Below are 18,226 nucleotides of genomic sequence, written 5' to 3' on the forward strand. Positions count from 1 at the left end.
TGCAGTCAGTCACCTCCACGTCTGATGGACACATGTGAGATCCTAAGATGTTGCTTCTGGACTGGCTTGCAAATCGGTCCCCTGGTTAAATCAGTGTGTCTGATCCTGTATTGTGAAACAATAACCACATTCCTCATGACACTTAGGAACCAAAGGTCATTTGAACCTTTGAAACTTTGTCGCTTTGATCCCATTGAAGATGCTTTTAACAAACATCACTGACTTAGTCTCAATCTAAAAAGAAAAAAAATTACATAAAATCTAAAAACAACACTACAGATCTGATGGTAACATCTTTTCGTTCATAAATATCTTATATACGTTTCATATGCTTTGATTAGCTGGAGGGTCTCAACACTTCCACATCTGTCCACATCTGTTTGGAGCAGGTGACAAACATTTCAATGTTTTTTCCTCTGTTCAAATTAAAACATAAATGAATCTGACAGCTGCATTAAAAAACTGTAAATGCAGATTCCTGACAGAAGCAAGCAGTCAATCTACTGTCTGTACATGTCTGACATCGAGTTAAACCTTAGTTAGTTAGTTAATTAAGGTCCATTTAAAACTCTGATGTGAGAAATAGCATAGTAGCAAAGGAATCCTTTCACCACAAACCTTGTGAAACCCTGCAGGTGCTTCTGGGGTGTTAACACATCACACACTGCTCAAGCACACATTAGTGTCCTCCCTCAGTCCACTGTCCAGGCTTAAGTGAACAAAGCAGAGTCCTGCTGTCCGGGAAATGTTCTCGTACCTTTGTGAAATTAAACCTCAAGGCGTAAAGCTGCAGTGGCTCGTCTCTCCATCAGGCGTCATTGTGTTGCGACCACAACATCTCTTTACACCGAGCTACACTCTGCGTTTCCTGTTTGACCAGTATGTTTAGTCATGTGCTAGTTCCGGTCAGCCAGTTCTGTGAGCACCGACTCGTAGACTAATGTCAACAGTTAATGAATAAGGAGGAACACTTGTCAGTGGCAGACAGACAGCCGTCTCACGGTGCACAGGTCGCACAACAGCCGCTTGATTCTCTGTTTGAGCTGTGGGAGACGCGAAAGAGGGTCTGGAGGCTGGAGCTCACCCGAGTGGTCCAACCAGGACTCCAGCTCTGGGACAGAGACAGAAAGGACGTTACAAATAGAGTGATTTCTGGCCTGAACCACTGAGCTGTGTTACACATCATTCAATAACACAAAAAAGCAGGTCTCAACAATTTTTGTGTTACCGTCCAGCTCCCGCTCAATCAGGTCCATCCCGGCGCTGATCTGGCTGTGCATAGACTCAATGTGCTCCAGCAGGTTCAACTCACACTCAACCACAGATGCTAGATGGGGTTCAGGCGTGTGTTCCTCTATCTTTATGCTTGTGTCTGTGTGTTCATCTAGTTTCACCACAGTGCTTCCACTGTTGTCTGTTGTGGTATCAGTCACTGGGTTGTTGTCATTTTCCGCCTTTATTTCCTAGATCAGAGATCAGAGTTGGTTTCAGTGGAGACAAAAGCATTTTACCAGTTTCACCACCACACCACTGTCTGACCTGTAGGAGCCTGAGGAGGAAACTGGTGCTGCCAGGACAAACCTGACCTGACCTAAGACACGTCTGGACACTACTACAGCAGCAGTGGAAGGTGGCCATTGACTAATTGGTGTCTGGCTTCCCAGCTTCACTCTAACCCAAACCACCTGCATGTACCTCTGCCTGCTCCTGATGAACAACGTTAGTGAACTGAACTGGAAGCTTTGTGTTTCCCTCCCCACATGCTCATTAAGTTCTCCAGTGGGTGAGAGTCCTGGTCCAGCATGGATGTGAGTTTAGCCAGGACCCTTCTCTCACCCACCTCCTGCACCGTGTCCAGAGTGCAGCCAAGGACAGAGACAAAAGACTCAGTCTACTCAGCAGGTAGAGTCTGCTCTGACCCTTCCTGTAAAGTGTTATGAGTGCAGTCCAGTTTATTGTTCAGATGCACATCCAGGTATTTATAAGAGTCCACTCTCTCATTGTCCGTCCCCTGGATGTGCATCGGTGGGATGACAGCAATCTGCCGTCGACATTAGATGTGCACTACACATCTACATCATTTTATTGTGAACAATAAAAGCTCATTTGTATCATCCTAGTTGGTTGGTGTGTTAACCATGTGTGTTACACCTCTTCCTCTGGATCAGGGCTCTGTCTACCGGACTAAAAGCTGCATCTCTTGACTTTTTGACTAAATCCTAACATACAGATTGTGGTTTCCATGCTGATGGTTTCCTCTGATCCTTTCTGCTCGTACTCCCAGAGAACAAGGTGGTAAAAATAGACAAACATTCACCAGAATAAGCTCAGAGCCTCAAACTGTTTTTTAGTGGTCTCATAGCAACAACAGCAAGATCCTACACAGCGTTATGAAAGTGAGGTGTTGGTTGTACTAAAGGTTTCTGAGCTTTGTGTTTCTCTCCCCACAAGCTCCTTGTCCCTCAGGACTGCAGGCACAGAAGATGCCAAATCACAATTCAATTCCAAACGAGTAACTGTGCTAATGAATGCAGAGCCACTACATGGAGAAGTAAAGTAAATGTTGTGCAACGTGGTGCAGTCGTAATGCTTGTTTACATACACAAAGATAGAATCATCAGTGACCTCACATGACAACAACTCAAAACAAAAGGTTAGTTTGAAGGTAAAGCATGAAGACTGGAGCAGTTCTTACCTTTTGCTCTGTGTCCTGTTCCTGCTTCACTGCAGCTGTTTGCCCTCTCCCCTCTTTCTCCCATGATGCTCCAGGCTTTTGGTAGCAGTGCTCACTGCTGATGTAGCAGGCAGGAGGTTCTTCCCTTGGGCTGGATGCCAGTCTAAGCCCCTCTACTTGTCCCCATGGCAACCTCCACAGCTGCAGGTCAGGATGGGCTGGAGAGCTGAGAAGACAGATCTGTGTCACTGCACTGTACTGTACTGACCCATGTTACACGATACTGACCCATGTAACTCCATTGTAATGACCCACGTCACTGTGCTGTTTCGGGTAACTACTCACTCTAACAAGCTGATTTTGAGCTTCAGCCCAGCGAGCATCTGACTGAAGCTGCGTGTGTGCGTCAGCAGACGGTTGGTGAGCAAGATCTTCGAGGCATTGATCTCCGAGTAGTTCTCCTTCACACACGACAGGCCAAACATGTGACCAGATATCAGCAAATCGGGCTCTGAGCGAAAACACTGGGGACGCCTCCATCCTGAGCACAAGAGAGTGCACGCACGCACACACGCACACACACACAGGTTTACATTTTAAAAGCTAGTTTTCTCCCGATTCCCAAAGAGTTTGGATTAATTGAAAAACTCTTAATGGTCAAGCTTCTGCTTATATTCTTATATCCTGTTCACCCATACTCTCCTGCTCAGCTGCTCAGCTCTACTGACCAGCTGCTTTTTGAGGTTCCAGGGACTAGGCTCAAAAACAGAGGTGAGAGTGCCTTTTCAGTCACTGGGCCAAGGCTATGAAATAAACTCCCTCTCCATGTTAGGCCATCTTGGAGTCTTTATTTTGGTATTATATATTTATTATATTTTTAAGAAGAAAGAAAGAAGAAATTAACCCTTAATAGTCCCACAGTGGGGAAATTCGTTCTCTGCATTTGACCCATCCCCCTTGGGAGAGCAGTGAGCTGCCACATGAGCGGCGCTCGGGGAGCTAGCGCGAGGGGTCTTGCTCAGGGACACACCTGATGCCGAGGCGGGGAATCGAACCGCAGACCTTTTGCCTTCCGAGGTCGACACGCTACCAACTGAGCTACCAGGCCGCACTTACTTATTTACTTATTTTATGGATATTTATTTAAGTCTATGGAGCCCTTAAAAGCTCAAACTTTTTAGGGGAAGGCAAATTATATCTTTTTTTTTTCCCTCACCTGAAAGTTTTACATGCAAAATGTTCTTGTACACTGGGGGTGTCAAACTGATGCCATTGAGGGCCGCAGCCCTGCTGGTTTTCCACCTCTCTCTGCCCCAGCTCCTCCTGACTACCTTGACCAGGCGTGTTCAGTCAGTCAAGCTGGAAAAGCCAACTGACACACCCGATCAAGGTAATCAGCAGAGAGCTGGAAAACCAGTAGGGACAATGGCCCTCGAGGACCGGAGCTCGACACAGTCACAGGAAGCAGTGTAAATTATAGTGTTAGATTGATGCTCTGATCTTGATGTATCTGTCATGCGTTTACAAAATGTTCTCATATGAGAGTAGCTTTAATATTGTTGCCACTGTACAAGTCCAATATCTCCTCTCAGTCGCTGCGACACGTTTCCCTCACTATTTAAACTACAGCAATCATAGCTGTTGAATGGTCAGTCATCCAGTTGATCCATGACAACTGGAGTTATTCTTCTAGTGAAAGTCAAGTAAAAGATTCCAATCTAGAAGAAAGAAGCCGAGTTGCCATGATCAGCTGTCGGTGACAGCTGGTTTAGCTGCGAAAAGGCGAAACAGCGGCTCAGCAACTGTGAAGTCCTTATATTCAATCCAAGAGACAAATAAAATTCAAACAGCATTTTCACACTGGAAGAAACAACACCAATTTACAGTGCTGCTTACCATGACTGTGTACAAGCTTGTGTGCGTGAGAAATAAAAAACAATTGCCTACTCACTCAAAGCAAAAAAGGCACAAAGACACATATAGCACTGATAGAACTTCCCCTGTGATGAAATCTGAGCTATGTTCCTGGTCACTAAATGTCGTCATGCACAGTGAGACGCCCCACCTGCAGTGTTTCCACAGTAGAAGCAGACATAGTTGTGTGGCACGCTGCCTTCGTATAATCCCATACAGGTGCCATGCTGCCAACACAGACACGACTCACACTACAGAGAAAAACAGAAAGATTGTGATACTGACAAACCCTTGAGTCACTGCTGGAGAAATGAATCCAGTAAAACAATGGAGATAAGAAGTGAAACCGAGTCTTACTGTAGACCTCTGTATGTGCGTTACCTGGATCATGAAGTCGTTCTCCTCGTCCACTTCACACACACACCTCACCACCTCACAGTCCTCCAGCTCCATTGCAACAGGCCAACAGTCCTCCCCACTCTCGGCTGTAAGCGTCGACCAGTCACTGCCATCGTCAACTGCTGAGATTAGAGAAAGATCTGATGTCTTCACAATAAATATGTTTAGAACCAGCCATGCACATGAACCTAACTATGCCCCTATGTTTATTTTGTCTATCTAGGATCGCACACAGTAAATACAGAGCTTTAAACCCTGTGCTAAGGCCTAGACCTGTAGATACCTGAAGATGATTGGAGAGAACCGAGCACAACTGGAATCTGTACGTAAATGCAATTACCCTAAGTGGGATTTTCCATAGATGGACATGGATGGGTTCATACGTTGACCAGAAAAAGAAGGACCATAATAATGTACCGGTAATATAAAAGCTGTCCTCATCAGGCTGGATGCCAGGTTGTGTTCGGTCTGTGTTACAACTATGACCTACACATGAACTTTGTGTAGGGACTGAAAAATGACATGACCTCAAGCAGGTGAAGGCAGTTTCCTGAAGTGGGAGTTTACTAAGTTAGTCATTTCTGTGGTTGTGCACATGCGCCTGGGCTCCCACCTTGTGTACCTGTGCTGCCATGCCTAGAAGACAGCTTCAGAGTGATTGCAGGTCTGTCAGAGTTCTCATCATCGCTACTGCAGAGTCCTAATAAAAGGAGAGAAACACAGCATATGTAGAGCAATGTTCCTAAAGACACTGCTGCAGCACTAGAACATTTTCATAGGCTCACATGAACAGTGCTGAGCCTTCTGCCTCCTGAAAGACAGGATAAATAGGAGTTATTTGCTGGGTGTGTACTATGACTTTCACCTGAATGACTTCTCTTCCTTTTCTTCTTTTTCTTCTTCTTTAGTTTTACTCTCAAAAAGTTCTTCCTTTCCTTTCTGTCATATCCTCCCATTTTCTTGCTCTCTCTGTCTTTGTTTGGTTCTGCTTTCATGGATGTAGAAAAATGATTACTGCCACAACGCAGCATCTAATTTATCTGAGACAGACAAACCAGCTGAACAATATTAGTGCTTGAGGCTTCATGATGCTGGGCTCCCAGTTTGCCTTCCTACCTGTCCCTATGGGGCTGTGCTCTCTGTCTTCTCGGTGACAGGCGCTGTTCTGGTTCTCATTCTTCCTGTTGAACATGCAGATGCCCCCCTCTGAAGACGACCGCTTCCTCCTACTACAACAACCACTTAGTGTTGAACGGACCTTCCTGCTAATGTCCTGCACAGCTCCTGAAGCATCAACTCACCTCTGTGCTTCGTGCTCGCTGCCTTGCTCGTCCAGCTGCTGGTCAGAGTGGTAGTACTTGACGTGGTAGTGCAGCAGAATGGACTTCCTGAACGACTTGGTACATCCTGGTGCAGGACACTTGAATGGGTTGTGATCCAGCTCAATGGAGAGGATGGGAGGAGGCTGGTTCTTTATCACCCTGTACACTGAGTGAGTGAGTGAGTGAGTGAGTGAGTGAGTGAGAGAGAGAGAGAGAGAGAGAGAGAGAGAAAAACAAGGAATTGCTAAGACATAACCTCATGGATATACAAACCCTAAACTGGACTATCATAAAAACATAGAAGTGTAAAAAGTTCATCCTGGACAAAACAGAATCTACAGCAAGGAGGCACAAAGGCTTGTGTAGTGTGCTTAAAATTGTTGTAGTGTAAGATCACTCACATGGTTCTCTACTGAACTTGTGTGTGGTGGGCAGGTGAGCCTGGCGCTCCAACAGGACATCTGAAACAAAGATTGAGATAAAACAAGTGAAACCCAACTGATAAAGACAATGTTCCAAGATAAGAAATTAACAGCCGCAAGAACTCATTCACAGGCTGTCTGATTTACATTTGAAACTTGTTTTATTTTAAATCTCATTGGGCATTTGTACATAATTTAGAAGTAGAAATGTAGGTATTTGCATTACATGGAAGAAGTGGTGAAGCTTACTGTAATTTTATTTTACTTCCTGTACTGTGTAGCAGCACTTTTAGCTCTGTGAAACATGTTTAGCATGTTCTCTGACATGTTCCACCTCCACAATCTGATTCAATCCTAAAACAATCATAACAGTCAGGAAAGTATCTACAATGGTTTCTTGTGTTTACCTCTGTCAATGTGCACAGGGTTAGAAGGTGACCGAGCAGAGTGGGCTGTGACTGGCTGAATTTGAATACCTGGAAGAGAAGAAGTCATACTTTGGATTTCTTTTAATTTCATCTCTATTCTTTTACTGAAGACACACGTAAAAAGAAAAGGTACAAGATAACAAAAAGCTAGAAAATGTGTTTAACAGACAAGAGAAGCCTTTACAAGCTGGTGAATGATTTAAGTTTACAAGGACAAAGTGAGTGACGAACAATAACAAAAGGGATGACAAATCCCATCTGTGTGAACAGTAAACACCAACCAGGTGTAGCAAATGCAACTGTACACAGACCTACTTACAATAAGAGATCTGGTGTTTGCGGTCTGCCCTCATGTAACTTACTATCTTCCATTTTCTTCTTCGATGCTGTGTGAGATGATGACGTTTCTGCCTTCCTCTTCCTCACCTCCTCATCACTTCCTTCCTTCTCCTGTAATGTTGCCTTTTCCTCTGTCACCTCTTCCCTGTCATCTTTATCTTCCTTCTCCCGTTCCCCGCCACCCTCCTCCTCCTCGCTTTCTCCTTCCTCCCATCCCTCGCTTCCTACAGCACTCTTCTCAGATCTGGACTTCTGCTTTCACAGAAAATAAACATCAGCATCAAGGGCCTGTGGTCAATTAAGTCTTTTAGATGAGAAGTCATGGGTGAAAAGTGCTTCTTACTTTCTGGAATGGTTTGACCTTGGTGGGCTTCACAGTACGAACCACACCATCAAAAAAACGCACTGTGTATGAGCCTGACACAAAAACAAAGCATTCAAGGTTTTAAATGCATTTTATACACTTTGATAACAAAACCATTAACATAACATCAGGTGTACAAGGCCTCACCATCCTTGTTGACTCTGAGGACTTTGGCTGGGTAGAAACGACAGTCTGTCCAACAGGCCAGAACCTTTGTGCCTGAAACAAACATCTAAAAAAGACAAGAAGGAGAAAGTGAGAAGTAGACACGGCTGCACATAAACACAGAGGAAGAAACTAGGATTCAACCTTTGCCCCTTCATTGTGATAAAGAGTGGTAAGGTCTCTTTAGCTTGTTTTTCGTATTTCTCATCTTCCCAGTACATCTTATTAAAACTTTTCTGAGCTCTTTTTAACAGACTCCCTGTTTTAAGTCGGACTCCGAATAAGTTTATCAGAACTGAATAAAAGTGCGATACCGGTCGTAACTGTTGTGGATTTAGTCCCTGCCTCCTCAGACTGACTCGCTCCAGTGGCCGGAGATATGGAGAGTTCCAGCTAAACCATTCATTGTGTCGACGGCTCCACTGACGATAGTGGATCAGAACACGCTCTTTGTCCCTGTCAACTTTTTCAATCGTTGCCTGGTACCTGGCACAAGAACAACACAAGAAGAGGGAGATAAGAGATAAAGGTTTAAGAATGAGAATAAGAATAAGAAAGCCTTTAATAGTCCCACAGTGGGGAGATTCCGCCTCACAACAGCACAGCACAGTAAAGGAAGTACAGGTGGGAAGGATCTACGATATCTCTGCGAGGATGCATCAGTCTGCTACTGAAGCTGCTACAGAGCAGACAGTGAGTCCTCCAGTGGGTGAGAGTTCTGGTCCATGATGGATGTCAGTTTAGCCAGGACCCTTCTCTTATCCACCTCCTGCACCGTGTCCAGAGTGCAGCCCAGGACAGAACTGGACTTCTTGATGACCCTGTCCAGTCTCTTCCTGTCCCTCACTGTGATGCTGCTGCCCCAGCAGACCACACGTACAGGATGCCTGATGCCTCCACAGAGTCATAGAAGGTCTTCAGGAGTGGCCCCTCACTCAGAAAAGACTCAGCCCTCAGTAGGTAGAGTCTGCTCTGACCCTTCCTGTACAGTGCATCCGTGTTATGAGTCCAGTCCAGTTTATTGTTCAGAAGCACACCCAGGTATTTAGAGTCCAATCTTTCAATGTCCCTTCCCTGGGTGTGCATCGGTGGGATGACAGCAGACTGCCGTTGGTGAAAATCTCAGGCGGTGGGTTCACTGGCACCGCCTCCTGTAGCCAGAGATGGTTTTCAGGCTTTTCCACACCTCGCTGATGTTGTTCTGCTTCAGCTGATCCTCCATTTTCCTTCTACTATATCATGTTCTCAAACACGGTCAGGCCCCCTCCCTTCCTCTTACCGCTGTCCTCCATTCTGTCCACTCGCAGTAGATGAAAATTGTCCAGTGTAACAGCCGAGTCCGGGATGAGTGGAGTCAGCCAGGTCTCCGTGAACAGCAGGACGCTGCTTGTCCTGTACTCCAGCTCGTCCATCTTGTTAGGAAGAGATATCACGTTTCCCATGATGACGGACGGGAGAGCTGGTCTGAAGCGTCTCGTTTTTTCTCGTTGTAGTCTTCCAGCGCGACGTCCACGTCGGGTCTTCACTAGGAGCTTGGTGGGGATCTCTTGTCTGTCCTTGGGGAGAACTGCAGCGCTGTGTAATCAGCTGCTCCGTGGTGTAAACAATACGGACTCTGGCCCCAATGCACATTGTAGCTTTTTAAGAGCGTTTGTACTGCGCTAAACTTAGAAAAACAATATAAAAGCTGTGTACAGGCTATGTACACTAATATAACTAACAAAACAAGCGACAAATAAACTTAGATAAGCAAGGAAAGTAGTAAATAGAAGGAAGAAGACAGCAGCTATTGTGACCAGCAGCCAGGTTGACCGGCTGAATGAATCGACAGAAATGCTTCATTAAGACATTATGACTCAATAGCAGATGATTTTCATATATTATTCTGGGTGTAGTGTCTGTAGATTGTATTCTGACCAGTTCTGGTGGCGGTCTCTGGCCTCCAGCTGTGCGCCAACCTCAAAAGTGATTCCTGACCTGCCGGGAGGAGTCTTCATCTGCAGAAACACAAATACAAATCATTATTATCATATTACAAATATATATTATACTTATTTATTTTAATCAGTTTTTATTTATTTAGTCATGAATAATTTCTTTTTTATTTATTTACCGTATTACAGTGAAAGTTAGGATGAATCAATGCCTGACTGTTCTTTCAGTTTCCGCTTTGTAGGTTTTACATAGTTCATATATATATATAGTTCATATATACATATATGTTATGTTATATATGTATACATACACACCTGTTGTGTAACACAGTGGCTCGTTCTTCTGTCTTTAGATTATTTTCACAGTAAACTGCATTTCCTGTCTCTGTACTTGTACATGTGTAATGACAGCAAAGTTAATTCTAATCGAATCTAAATATTAGTATGAATAGTTGCTTCACGTGACATTTTTGTATCATCTCAGCATGTTGAAATCTTAGAATCAACCGAACTGATGTTGAAACTGAGTCTACTGTACGCGACGCAATGACGTCAAACCAAGAATTTAGTCTTTGTTATAACGGACTGAATGCACAAATTCGACGCTTTCCTGAACAACATCCAAACTCCAGCGGAACAATCAATTGGTGAAATACACGCCCCGTGATGTTTGGATCTGTTGTTAGCGTCCTCTGTGAAGGCGGCCGATGGGTCCAAACCCTGATTCCTAAAAGCTTTCATTGGACGTCTGTGTTGTCAATTAAAAGAAGAGGCTGAAGGGGCGGGTCTTTTTCTTTGCTGCTCAGAAATTTGACAGAGCTAACACGCTAATGCTAACTGCGTTAGCTTCTAAGAACAGAACGTCATAAATGAAACGCAAAAAATGAAAATTGTGGCTGTGTAAACTATTGTTGTGCCGACAAAGTGACAAGCAAGTATTCGGATATCGGTTCGTTAAGTTTATACGAAGTTGATCTTCTCTCCATTGACTGTGGCTTCGTCAGCTAACAACGCTAACAGCTAGCCTCCGCTGAGGTTATCTAGCTCAGCCTGAAAAGTCACAGTGACAGATGCAAGCACATTAAACTTTGCTGTCGTCTAATTAACTGTCCTAAAAGCAGAACCCTTTACACAACTGCCTGTTGTGTTTTTGTGTAACAATGTGGGTTAAAAGTATAATAGAGACATAAAGCTTGTTTACCTCTGGCGAATCTTGTGCCCTGTGCTCGTCATTCTGGGATGACTGCAAAGCGCATGCGCTCTTCTGACGTACAGCTGTTTGTGTAACTGGAATAATCCATAATAGTTATATATAACAGTTATAATGTTACTGTTACATATATTTACTTCACTCGAGTATTTACAATGTTGCACTTCATATCAAAATCAGAATCAGTTTAGTCGTCAAGTTTGCACAGGACAACGAAGGAATTATATGAGGTCTGACTCCGTCTTTGTTCCCTCTTGTGGCAAAAAACAAGTTAGTTAAAGTTATTTACACAAATAAATGAACAAATAAACTGCGGGTTATATTAGTCAAATGTTACACTTTTACTCTAATTTTACATTTACTAGTACCGTTTATTATTTTTCAGAAAGGGACTAGATTTTATTGAAAATATTATTTTTTTATTGTAACCATTGCGCCCACAACAAACGCTGCATATTGAAATCCTAATAAATAAAACTGACCTGAAAGATAAGATCATGGCGAGATTGAACAGGCAACCCCGAACCCCACTACAACGGCTAAATGAAGTACCATCAGAAAGTCTCATGGAAGATGTGAATGCAGCATTGAGAGCGATCCCTACCACAACAATCACAGAAACCAATGAGCTGATATACGCTTCAGCATCAGTGATCCTAGAGGTGCTTGGCTATAAGAGCAACCATGGGAGCCATGAGAAACAATACCCACCATGGAAACGAAGGTTGGAGGCAAAAATCAAGGCAGCTCGGAGGGAAGTGAGCCAAATGACAGAGGCCCAGAGAGGTGCAATGAAAAGACCGATGCCCAAGAGGTACAGCCAGATGACCATACCTGAAGCACTCGAAACTGCCAAGCAAAGGCTACAAGCCTTGGCCAGCCGCCTAAAGAGATACACCAGAGATAACGAAGCCAGACGAATAAACCGGCTGTTCGCAACACAACCTGCGAAAGTGTACTCTCAATGGCAGGGTATTAACAACAGAGCAGACCCACCAAGGCTGGAAACTGAACAGTACTGGAAGGGTATATGGGAAAGGGAGGCATCACACAACAGTGATGCACAGTGGCTGGTGGATCTGAGGGAAGACCACAGCAACCTCCCTGAACAGAATCCAGTGATGACCTGGCCCTGACATGATCCACGCCTACTGGCTAAAGAAACTCACTGCAATCCATGAGCGCCTGGCAGCACAAATGAACCAGCTGCTAAGGGATGGGACTCACCCTGAATGGCTAACCGAAGGGCGAACGATCCTGATAATGAAGGATCCCTCAAAGGGCACAGTCCCATCCAACTACCGGCCAATAACCTGTCTCTCCACAACATGGAAGCTCATGTCGGGCATCATCGCAGCTAAGATAAGTGGGCACATGAGTCAATACATGAGCGAAGCACAGAAGGGCATTGGTAAGGATACCAGAGGAGCCAAACACCAACTCCTGGTAGACAGAACAGTCGCCCAAGACTGCAGAATGCGACACACCAACCTGTGCACAGCCTGGATCGACTACAAGAAAGCCTATGACTCAATGCCACACACATGGATCACTGAATGCTTGGAGCTGTACAACATCAACAGAACTCTAAGGGCCTTCATTGCAAACTCTATGAGGTTGTGGAGAACCACCCTTGAAGCCAATGGAAAGCCACTTGCCCAAGTATCCATCAAATGTGGCATATACCAAGGAGATGCACTGTCCCCACTGCTGTTCTGCATAGGTCTGAACCCCCTCAGCCAAATAATAAACAAGACTGGCTATGGATACCGACTCCGGAATGGGGCCACCATAAGTCACCTCCTCTACATGGATGACATCAAGCTGTACGCCAAGAGTGAGCGAGACATCGACTCGCTGATCCACACCACCAGGATCTACAGCTCGGACATCGGGATGTCATTCGGACTCGAGAAATGTGGGAGGATGGTGACAAAGAGAGGCAAGGTAATCCACACAGAAGGGGTCTCACTCCCAGAAGGAACAATAGCTGTGACGTTCTGCCTCCGCGCCGCTAGAGGCGCTCCTGGGGTTTTGATGTGGGTCTGTGGTTGAAGTTAATTTCCTGTGTAATTAGTTGACCCACCTGTTTGGTTTGTGTATAAAAGGGATGTCTTTTGTTTCTCACATTGCTGGTGTGTACGCTTGGTGTAGCTGGATGCTACACCATTGTTACGTTGAGGAGAGTTTGTGATGCAAAGGAGTTTTGTTTTGCTTATGTCCTGTCTCACCACGTAAGTTTTGTGAGTGTCTTATGTTTCATGTTTAGGTCTTATGTTTCATGTTTAGGATTTTTGCCCGTAGTGTACGGAGCGTTTTAGTTTAGATAGGTTGTTAATCGTTTTCCTGCATTGCAGTGATTTTTAGTTCTTCCTTTTGTGTTGAACTGAGTCCTGCGGTGCAGTGAGTTTTTGTTGTATTTAAATAAACCACTTTATGTTAACTGTTAAGACACTGTGTTTGGGTCGTGCATTTGGGGTCTCCACCCTCTCTTGTGTTCCCTGCGACCTGGTCTGCCGGTTGCGGCCATGTGTCGGTGTGAGGGATTACACAGAGAGCTGTGTGCGGGAAGCGCGTCGGGCGTGGTGCCTGAAGCCTCCGCTCAGTGTGAGCGCGTTCTCCTCCCGGCTCCGTGAGAGCCGTAGTTCTCCCCGCTCAAGGAGCGTGTTTTAGAATCTTGTGAAGTCTAGTTTGACCCTCGTTCGTAACTATAGTAAACTGTTCGGTCTAGTTTGACCCCCGTTCGTAACAGAACACACCAGCCATCCAGATCCCAGCCGAGCCATAGTTTGTGTTTAGTTCGTGTTTGTTTAGGTTAGCTAGCCAGCTAAGTGTTTAGTCTGTGTTAGCTTGTCTGTGTTTTGTGTGCGTGCTTCCGTTTCTGCTCTGTGTTTTGTTTCGTTTTGGCACCGGAGTGTCCACATGGCTTCGGCTGCTTCAGAGCAGATCAACCCTCGCTTCTGGGGGCTGTTTTTTGATCATGTCAGGGCTGCGTGCACCTCGCCGGCTCCATGGGGCCGGCTGTACGGATTAAATCGATTGGACGATTTAATTGTTGTCGTGCCGCAGTTCCACGCAATTCCGGGAGTTCCGGAATTGGTCACGTGGTTCCCCGCGCTACGGGAGGAGTTGGCTGCCCAGTGGGCCGGACGCCCGCCATCACAGCGATATCCAGCACTGCGGTCTGGATTTTTGGCAGCGGCCAGAACAGCGGTGGCCTATTTTTATTCAGGGGCGCCAACAGACTCTCAACCGGCAGCAGTGTCTGCCGTAGCTCCGCCCACGGCTCCCATCACTCAGATAGAGACCGTGCCCGGAGCTGTTTATCTCTCTCCATCCGAGGCTCGAAGGATATGGAGGGAGCTGAAGGGACAGGGTGATGGAACGGTGGATTTTAAACGGACAATTAAGGGACGTACCTCATCGGAGGTGGATTTTATGGTGGCTGCTGAAAGGACAGAGAACTTGGTAGCAACGAACGGTTTGCCTGCGGCATCACGAGTCGGCTCACCTGTGCCAGCACCTCGTCTGGCCTACAAGAGTAGTGTGAGGGTGGGTTTGCTTCGTGTTGTTCCAATGGCATCACTGCGTCATGTTCCTGTCGCCAAGCCACATTCGACCACGTCCGTTCCTGGTGGTCTGGTGGAGACCACGTCCGTTCCTGGTGGTCTGGTGGAGACCACGTCCGTTCCTGGTGGTCTGGTGGAGACCACGTCCGTTCCTGGTGGTCTGGTGGAGACCACGTCTGTTCCTGAGGGTGGTCCGGTTCCGGCTCCACGTCTGGTTTCGTCTCCGGTTCCGGCTCCACGTCTGGCTTCGTCTTTGTCTCCGGTTCCGGCTCCACGTCTGGCTTCGTCTTTGTCTCCGGTTCCGGCTCCACGTCTGGCTTCGTCTTTGGCTCCGGTTCCGGCTCCACGTCTGGTTTCGTCTCCGGTTCCGGCTCCACGTCTGATTTTGTCCCCGGTTCCGGCTCCACGTCTGGTTTTGTCCCCGGTTCCGGCTCCACGTCTGGTTTTGTCCCCGGTTCCGGCTCCACGTCTGGCTTCGTCTTTGGCTCTGGTTCCGGCTCCACGTCTGGTTTCGTCTCCGGTTCCGGCTCCACGTCTGGTTTCGTCTCCGGTTCCGGCTCCACGTCTGGCTTCGTCTTTGTCTCCGGTTCCGGCTCCACGTCTGGCTTCGTCTTTGTCTCCGGTTCCGGCTCCACGTCTGGCTTCGTCTTTGGCTCCGGTTCCGGCTCCACGTCTGGTTTCGTCTCCGGTTCCGGCTCCACGTCTGGTTTTGTCTCCGGTTCCGGCTCGATGTCTGGTTTTGTCCCCGGTCCCGGCTCCACGTCTGGTTTTGTCCCCGGTTCCGGCTCCACGTCTGGCTTCGTCTTTGGCTCCGGTTCCGGCTCCATGTCTGGCTTCGTCTTCGGTTCCGGCTCCACGTCTGGTTTCGTCTCCGGTTCCGGCTCCACGTCTGGTTTCGTCTCCGGTTCCGGCTCCACGTCTGCCCTCCAAGAAGGGCGCTTCTCTGAGGGTGGGGCTGCTTCTTGTTTCCCCGAGGGCAGCACCACGTAAGGTTCCTGTCGCCAAGCCACGTTTGACCCTTGAGGTTCCCGGTGGTCCAGTGGAGGCCACGTTTCGTCGCGGTGGTCCAGAGAGGACGCCGTTGGTTCCTGTTCGTCGCGGTGGTCCAGAGAGGACGCCGTTGGTTCCTGTTTGTCGCGGTGGTCCAGAGAGGACGCCGTTGGTTCCTGTTCGTCGCGGTGGTCCAAAGAGGACGCCGTTGGTTCCTGTTCGTCGCGGTGGTCCATGGAAGACGCCGCTGGTTCCCGTTTGTCGTCGCGGTGGTCCAAGGAGGACGCCGCTGGTTCCTGTTTCTCGTCGCGGTGGTCCAGGGAGGACGCCGCTGGTTCCTGTTTCTCGTCACGGTGGTCCAGGGAGGACGCCGCTGGTTCCTGTTTCTCGTCGCGGTGGTCCAGGGAGGACGCCGCTGGTTCCTGTTTCTCGTCGCGGTGGTCCAAGGAGGACGCTGTTGGTTCCTGTTTCTTGTTGCGGTGGTCCAAGGAGGACGCCGCTGGTTCCTGTTTCTCGTTGCGGTGGTCAAAGGAGGACGCCGCTGGTTTCCCTGCACTCCGGCGGTGGTCCGGAGCAGCGTAGTTGTCGCGTGGACTGGTGGCCTCGCCTTCGGCGTCAACAGCTGCCACGGTGGCGCTGCCTCCTACGCCGTCGGCCGCCACGGGGGTCTCAACGTCTGATGGACCGACGGTTTCGGCCGCGTCAAGCCCCTGGAGGGCTGATGTTTCGTCGGCGGCCGCCCAGAGGTCACACTGTCAGTCTGGGGACGGTCAAACTGCCTACTCCTCTGCAGCGGGGGCTGGAAGAGGTTTGTCGCCCGCCTTGAAAGGCAGTGGACTTTTATAGACATGTAATGGACTCCTGCTTTGTTTGAGGAGGGGTTGTGTTCTGCCCGCCTCCTGTGTTGTTCCCCCACCCGACCTGGGCGCCCGCCCAGGTCGGGTGGGGGAACACCCGACCTGTTCCCCCCTAGGGTATCATTCCCTCAGATACCCTGCGGGAATAATAAGGTGGCCAAAGGAAGAGATAAAGAGCACAGATGTTAAGACACGAAAGCTCCTCACCATGCATGGAGGGTTCCACCCCAAATCCAGCACCCTGAGACTGTACGCTAGCCGCAAGGAAGGAGGCCTAGTGAGCGTGAGAGCCACTATCCAGGATGAAACATCCAAGATCCATAAGTACATCAAGGATAAGGCCCCGACAGATGACGTGCTAAGTGAATGTCTCAGGCAGTGGAGAACAGAGGATGAGATGCTGGAAGAGAGACCATCATGGGAGGACAAGCCCTTGCACGGGATGTACCACCGGAACATAACTGAAGTGGCTGATCTCAACAAATCCTACCAATGGCTTGAAAGGGCTGGGCTGAAGGACAGCACAGAGGCACTCATCCTGGCCGCACAGGAGCAGGCCCTGAGCACCAGAGCCATAGAGGCCCAGATCTACCACACCAGACAAGACCCAAGGTGTAGACTGTGTAAAGAGGCCCCTGAGACGGTCCAGCACATAACTGCAGGGTGTACTGTAAGATGCTGGCAGGGAAAGCATACATGGAACGCCATAACCAAGTGGCTGGCATAGTATACAGGAACATCTGCGCAGAGTATGGACTGGAAACCCCAAGGTCAAAGTGGGAAACACCTCCCAAGGGGGTAGAGAACGAGCGAGCCAAGATCCTGTGGGACTTCCAGATACAGACTGACAGAATGGTAATGGCGAACCAACCAGACATTGTGGTGGTGGATAAAGAGCAGAGGAAAGCCGTAGTGGTGGATGTGGCAATACCAAGCGATGGCAACATCAGGAAAAAGGAACATGAGAAACTAGAGAAATACCAAGGGCTCAGAGAAGAACTGGAGAAGGCTTGGAAGGTGAAGGTCACAGTGGTGCCTGTGGTGATCGGAGCACTAGGGGCTGTGACCCCCAAACTGGAGGAGTGGCTACGACAGATCCCTGGAAAAACATCCGAAATCTCAGTCCAGAAAAGTGCAGTCCTAGGAACAGCAAGGATACTGCGCAGAACCCTCAAGCTCCCTGGCCTCTGGTAGAGGACCCGAGCTTGGAAAGTGGATGAGACCACCCGCGGAGGGTGAGAATAGAGGTTTTTTTTATATATATATATAGTATATATTACATATAATTGTAACTTTTAAAATATTTCTTTTAATTAAGAGGTTATTGTATATTTACTGAAATGATATTTTGAGAGCATGATTTTCTGCTTGAAGATTCAGACACTTTTGTAGTCAGCGGGTCTATGGGTGCCGAATGTAAAAGGAGCACCTATAACTAGTTTTCTCACATTTAACTAAATGAAACAACATGTTCTCTCACATTTAGTTAAATGTGTAAAAGTCTAAATGTAAATGTTAAAGGTAAATGTTAAATGTTAAATGTAAACGTAAATGTTCGCCGAGTGTAAACTGAATATTCATGAATGGGCAAGTAGACTCCACCCCTACCCTCAAACAGCGCTGGTCTCAGATCAGAGAC

The 18,226-nt window shown here is 47.5% G+C and overlaps 1 protein-coding gene across 11 annotated transcripts; it reads right to left on the reverse strand.

Moving 5' to 3' along the window:
• Positions 1-435: 435 nt before the first annotated feature.
• Positions 436-11,307, reverse strand: LOC114858487 (PHD finger protein 20-like). 11 transcript variants are annotated; one of them, XM_029155800.3, is made up of 18 exons: positions 11,163-11,307; positions 9,945-10,024; positions 8,342-8,513; positions 8,010-8,094; positions 7,842-7,915; positions 7,522-7,750; positions 7,139-7,207; positions 6,711-6,770; positions 6,289-6,475; positions 6,104-6,213; positions 5,853-5,975; positions 5,601-5,687; positions 4,970-5,106; positions 4,740-4,839; positions 3,020-3,215; positions 2,696-2,900; positions 1,229-1,463; positions 436-1,111 (listed from the first exon to the last, which is right to left on the reverse strand). In XM_029155800.3, exons 2-18 carry the CDS (start codon positions 10,022-10,024, stop codon positions 975-977), a joined length of 2,286 nt encoding a protein of 761 aa, XP_029011633.1. In that variant the 5' UTR covers positions 11,163-11,307; the 3' UTR covers positions 436-974. The 11 variants fall into 11 exon arrangements, with proteins under 11 accessions (XP_029011633.1, XP_029011631.1, XP_040927411.1 ...); XM_029155798.3 differs by having other exon boundaries at positions 4,970-5,109; XM_041071477.2 differs by having other exon boundaries at positions 5,853-5,972; positions 7,522-7,753.
• Between the last annotated feature and the right edge of the window lie 6,919 nt (positions 11,308-18,226).

Source organism: Betta splendens, chromosome 7 (genome assembly GCF_900634795.4).
Source record: "Betta splendens chromosome 7, fBetSpl5.4, whole genome shotgun sequence".
NCBI classification, from domain to species: Eukaryota; Metazoa; Chordata; class Actinopteri; order Anabantiformes; family Osphronemidae; genus Betta; species Betta splendens.

Bases quoted from the DNA above. Each gene is read 5' to 3' on its own strand.
- LOC114858487 (XM_041071471.2), bottom strand. From the start codon at position 10,024: ATGAAGACTCCTCCCGGCAGGTCAGGAATCACTTTTGAGGTTGGCGCA. The intron at 8,095-8,341 runs GTATCGCACTTT...TGTCTTTTTTAG, and splicing joins ATCCACAACAGTTACGACCG to ATGTTTGTTTCAGGCACAAA. The intron at 5,688-5,852 runs GTGAAAGTCATA...TCCTTTTATTAG, and splicing joins AAGGAAGAGAAGTCATTCAG to GACTCTGCAGTAGCGATGAT.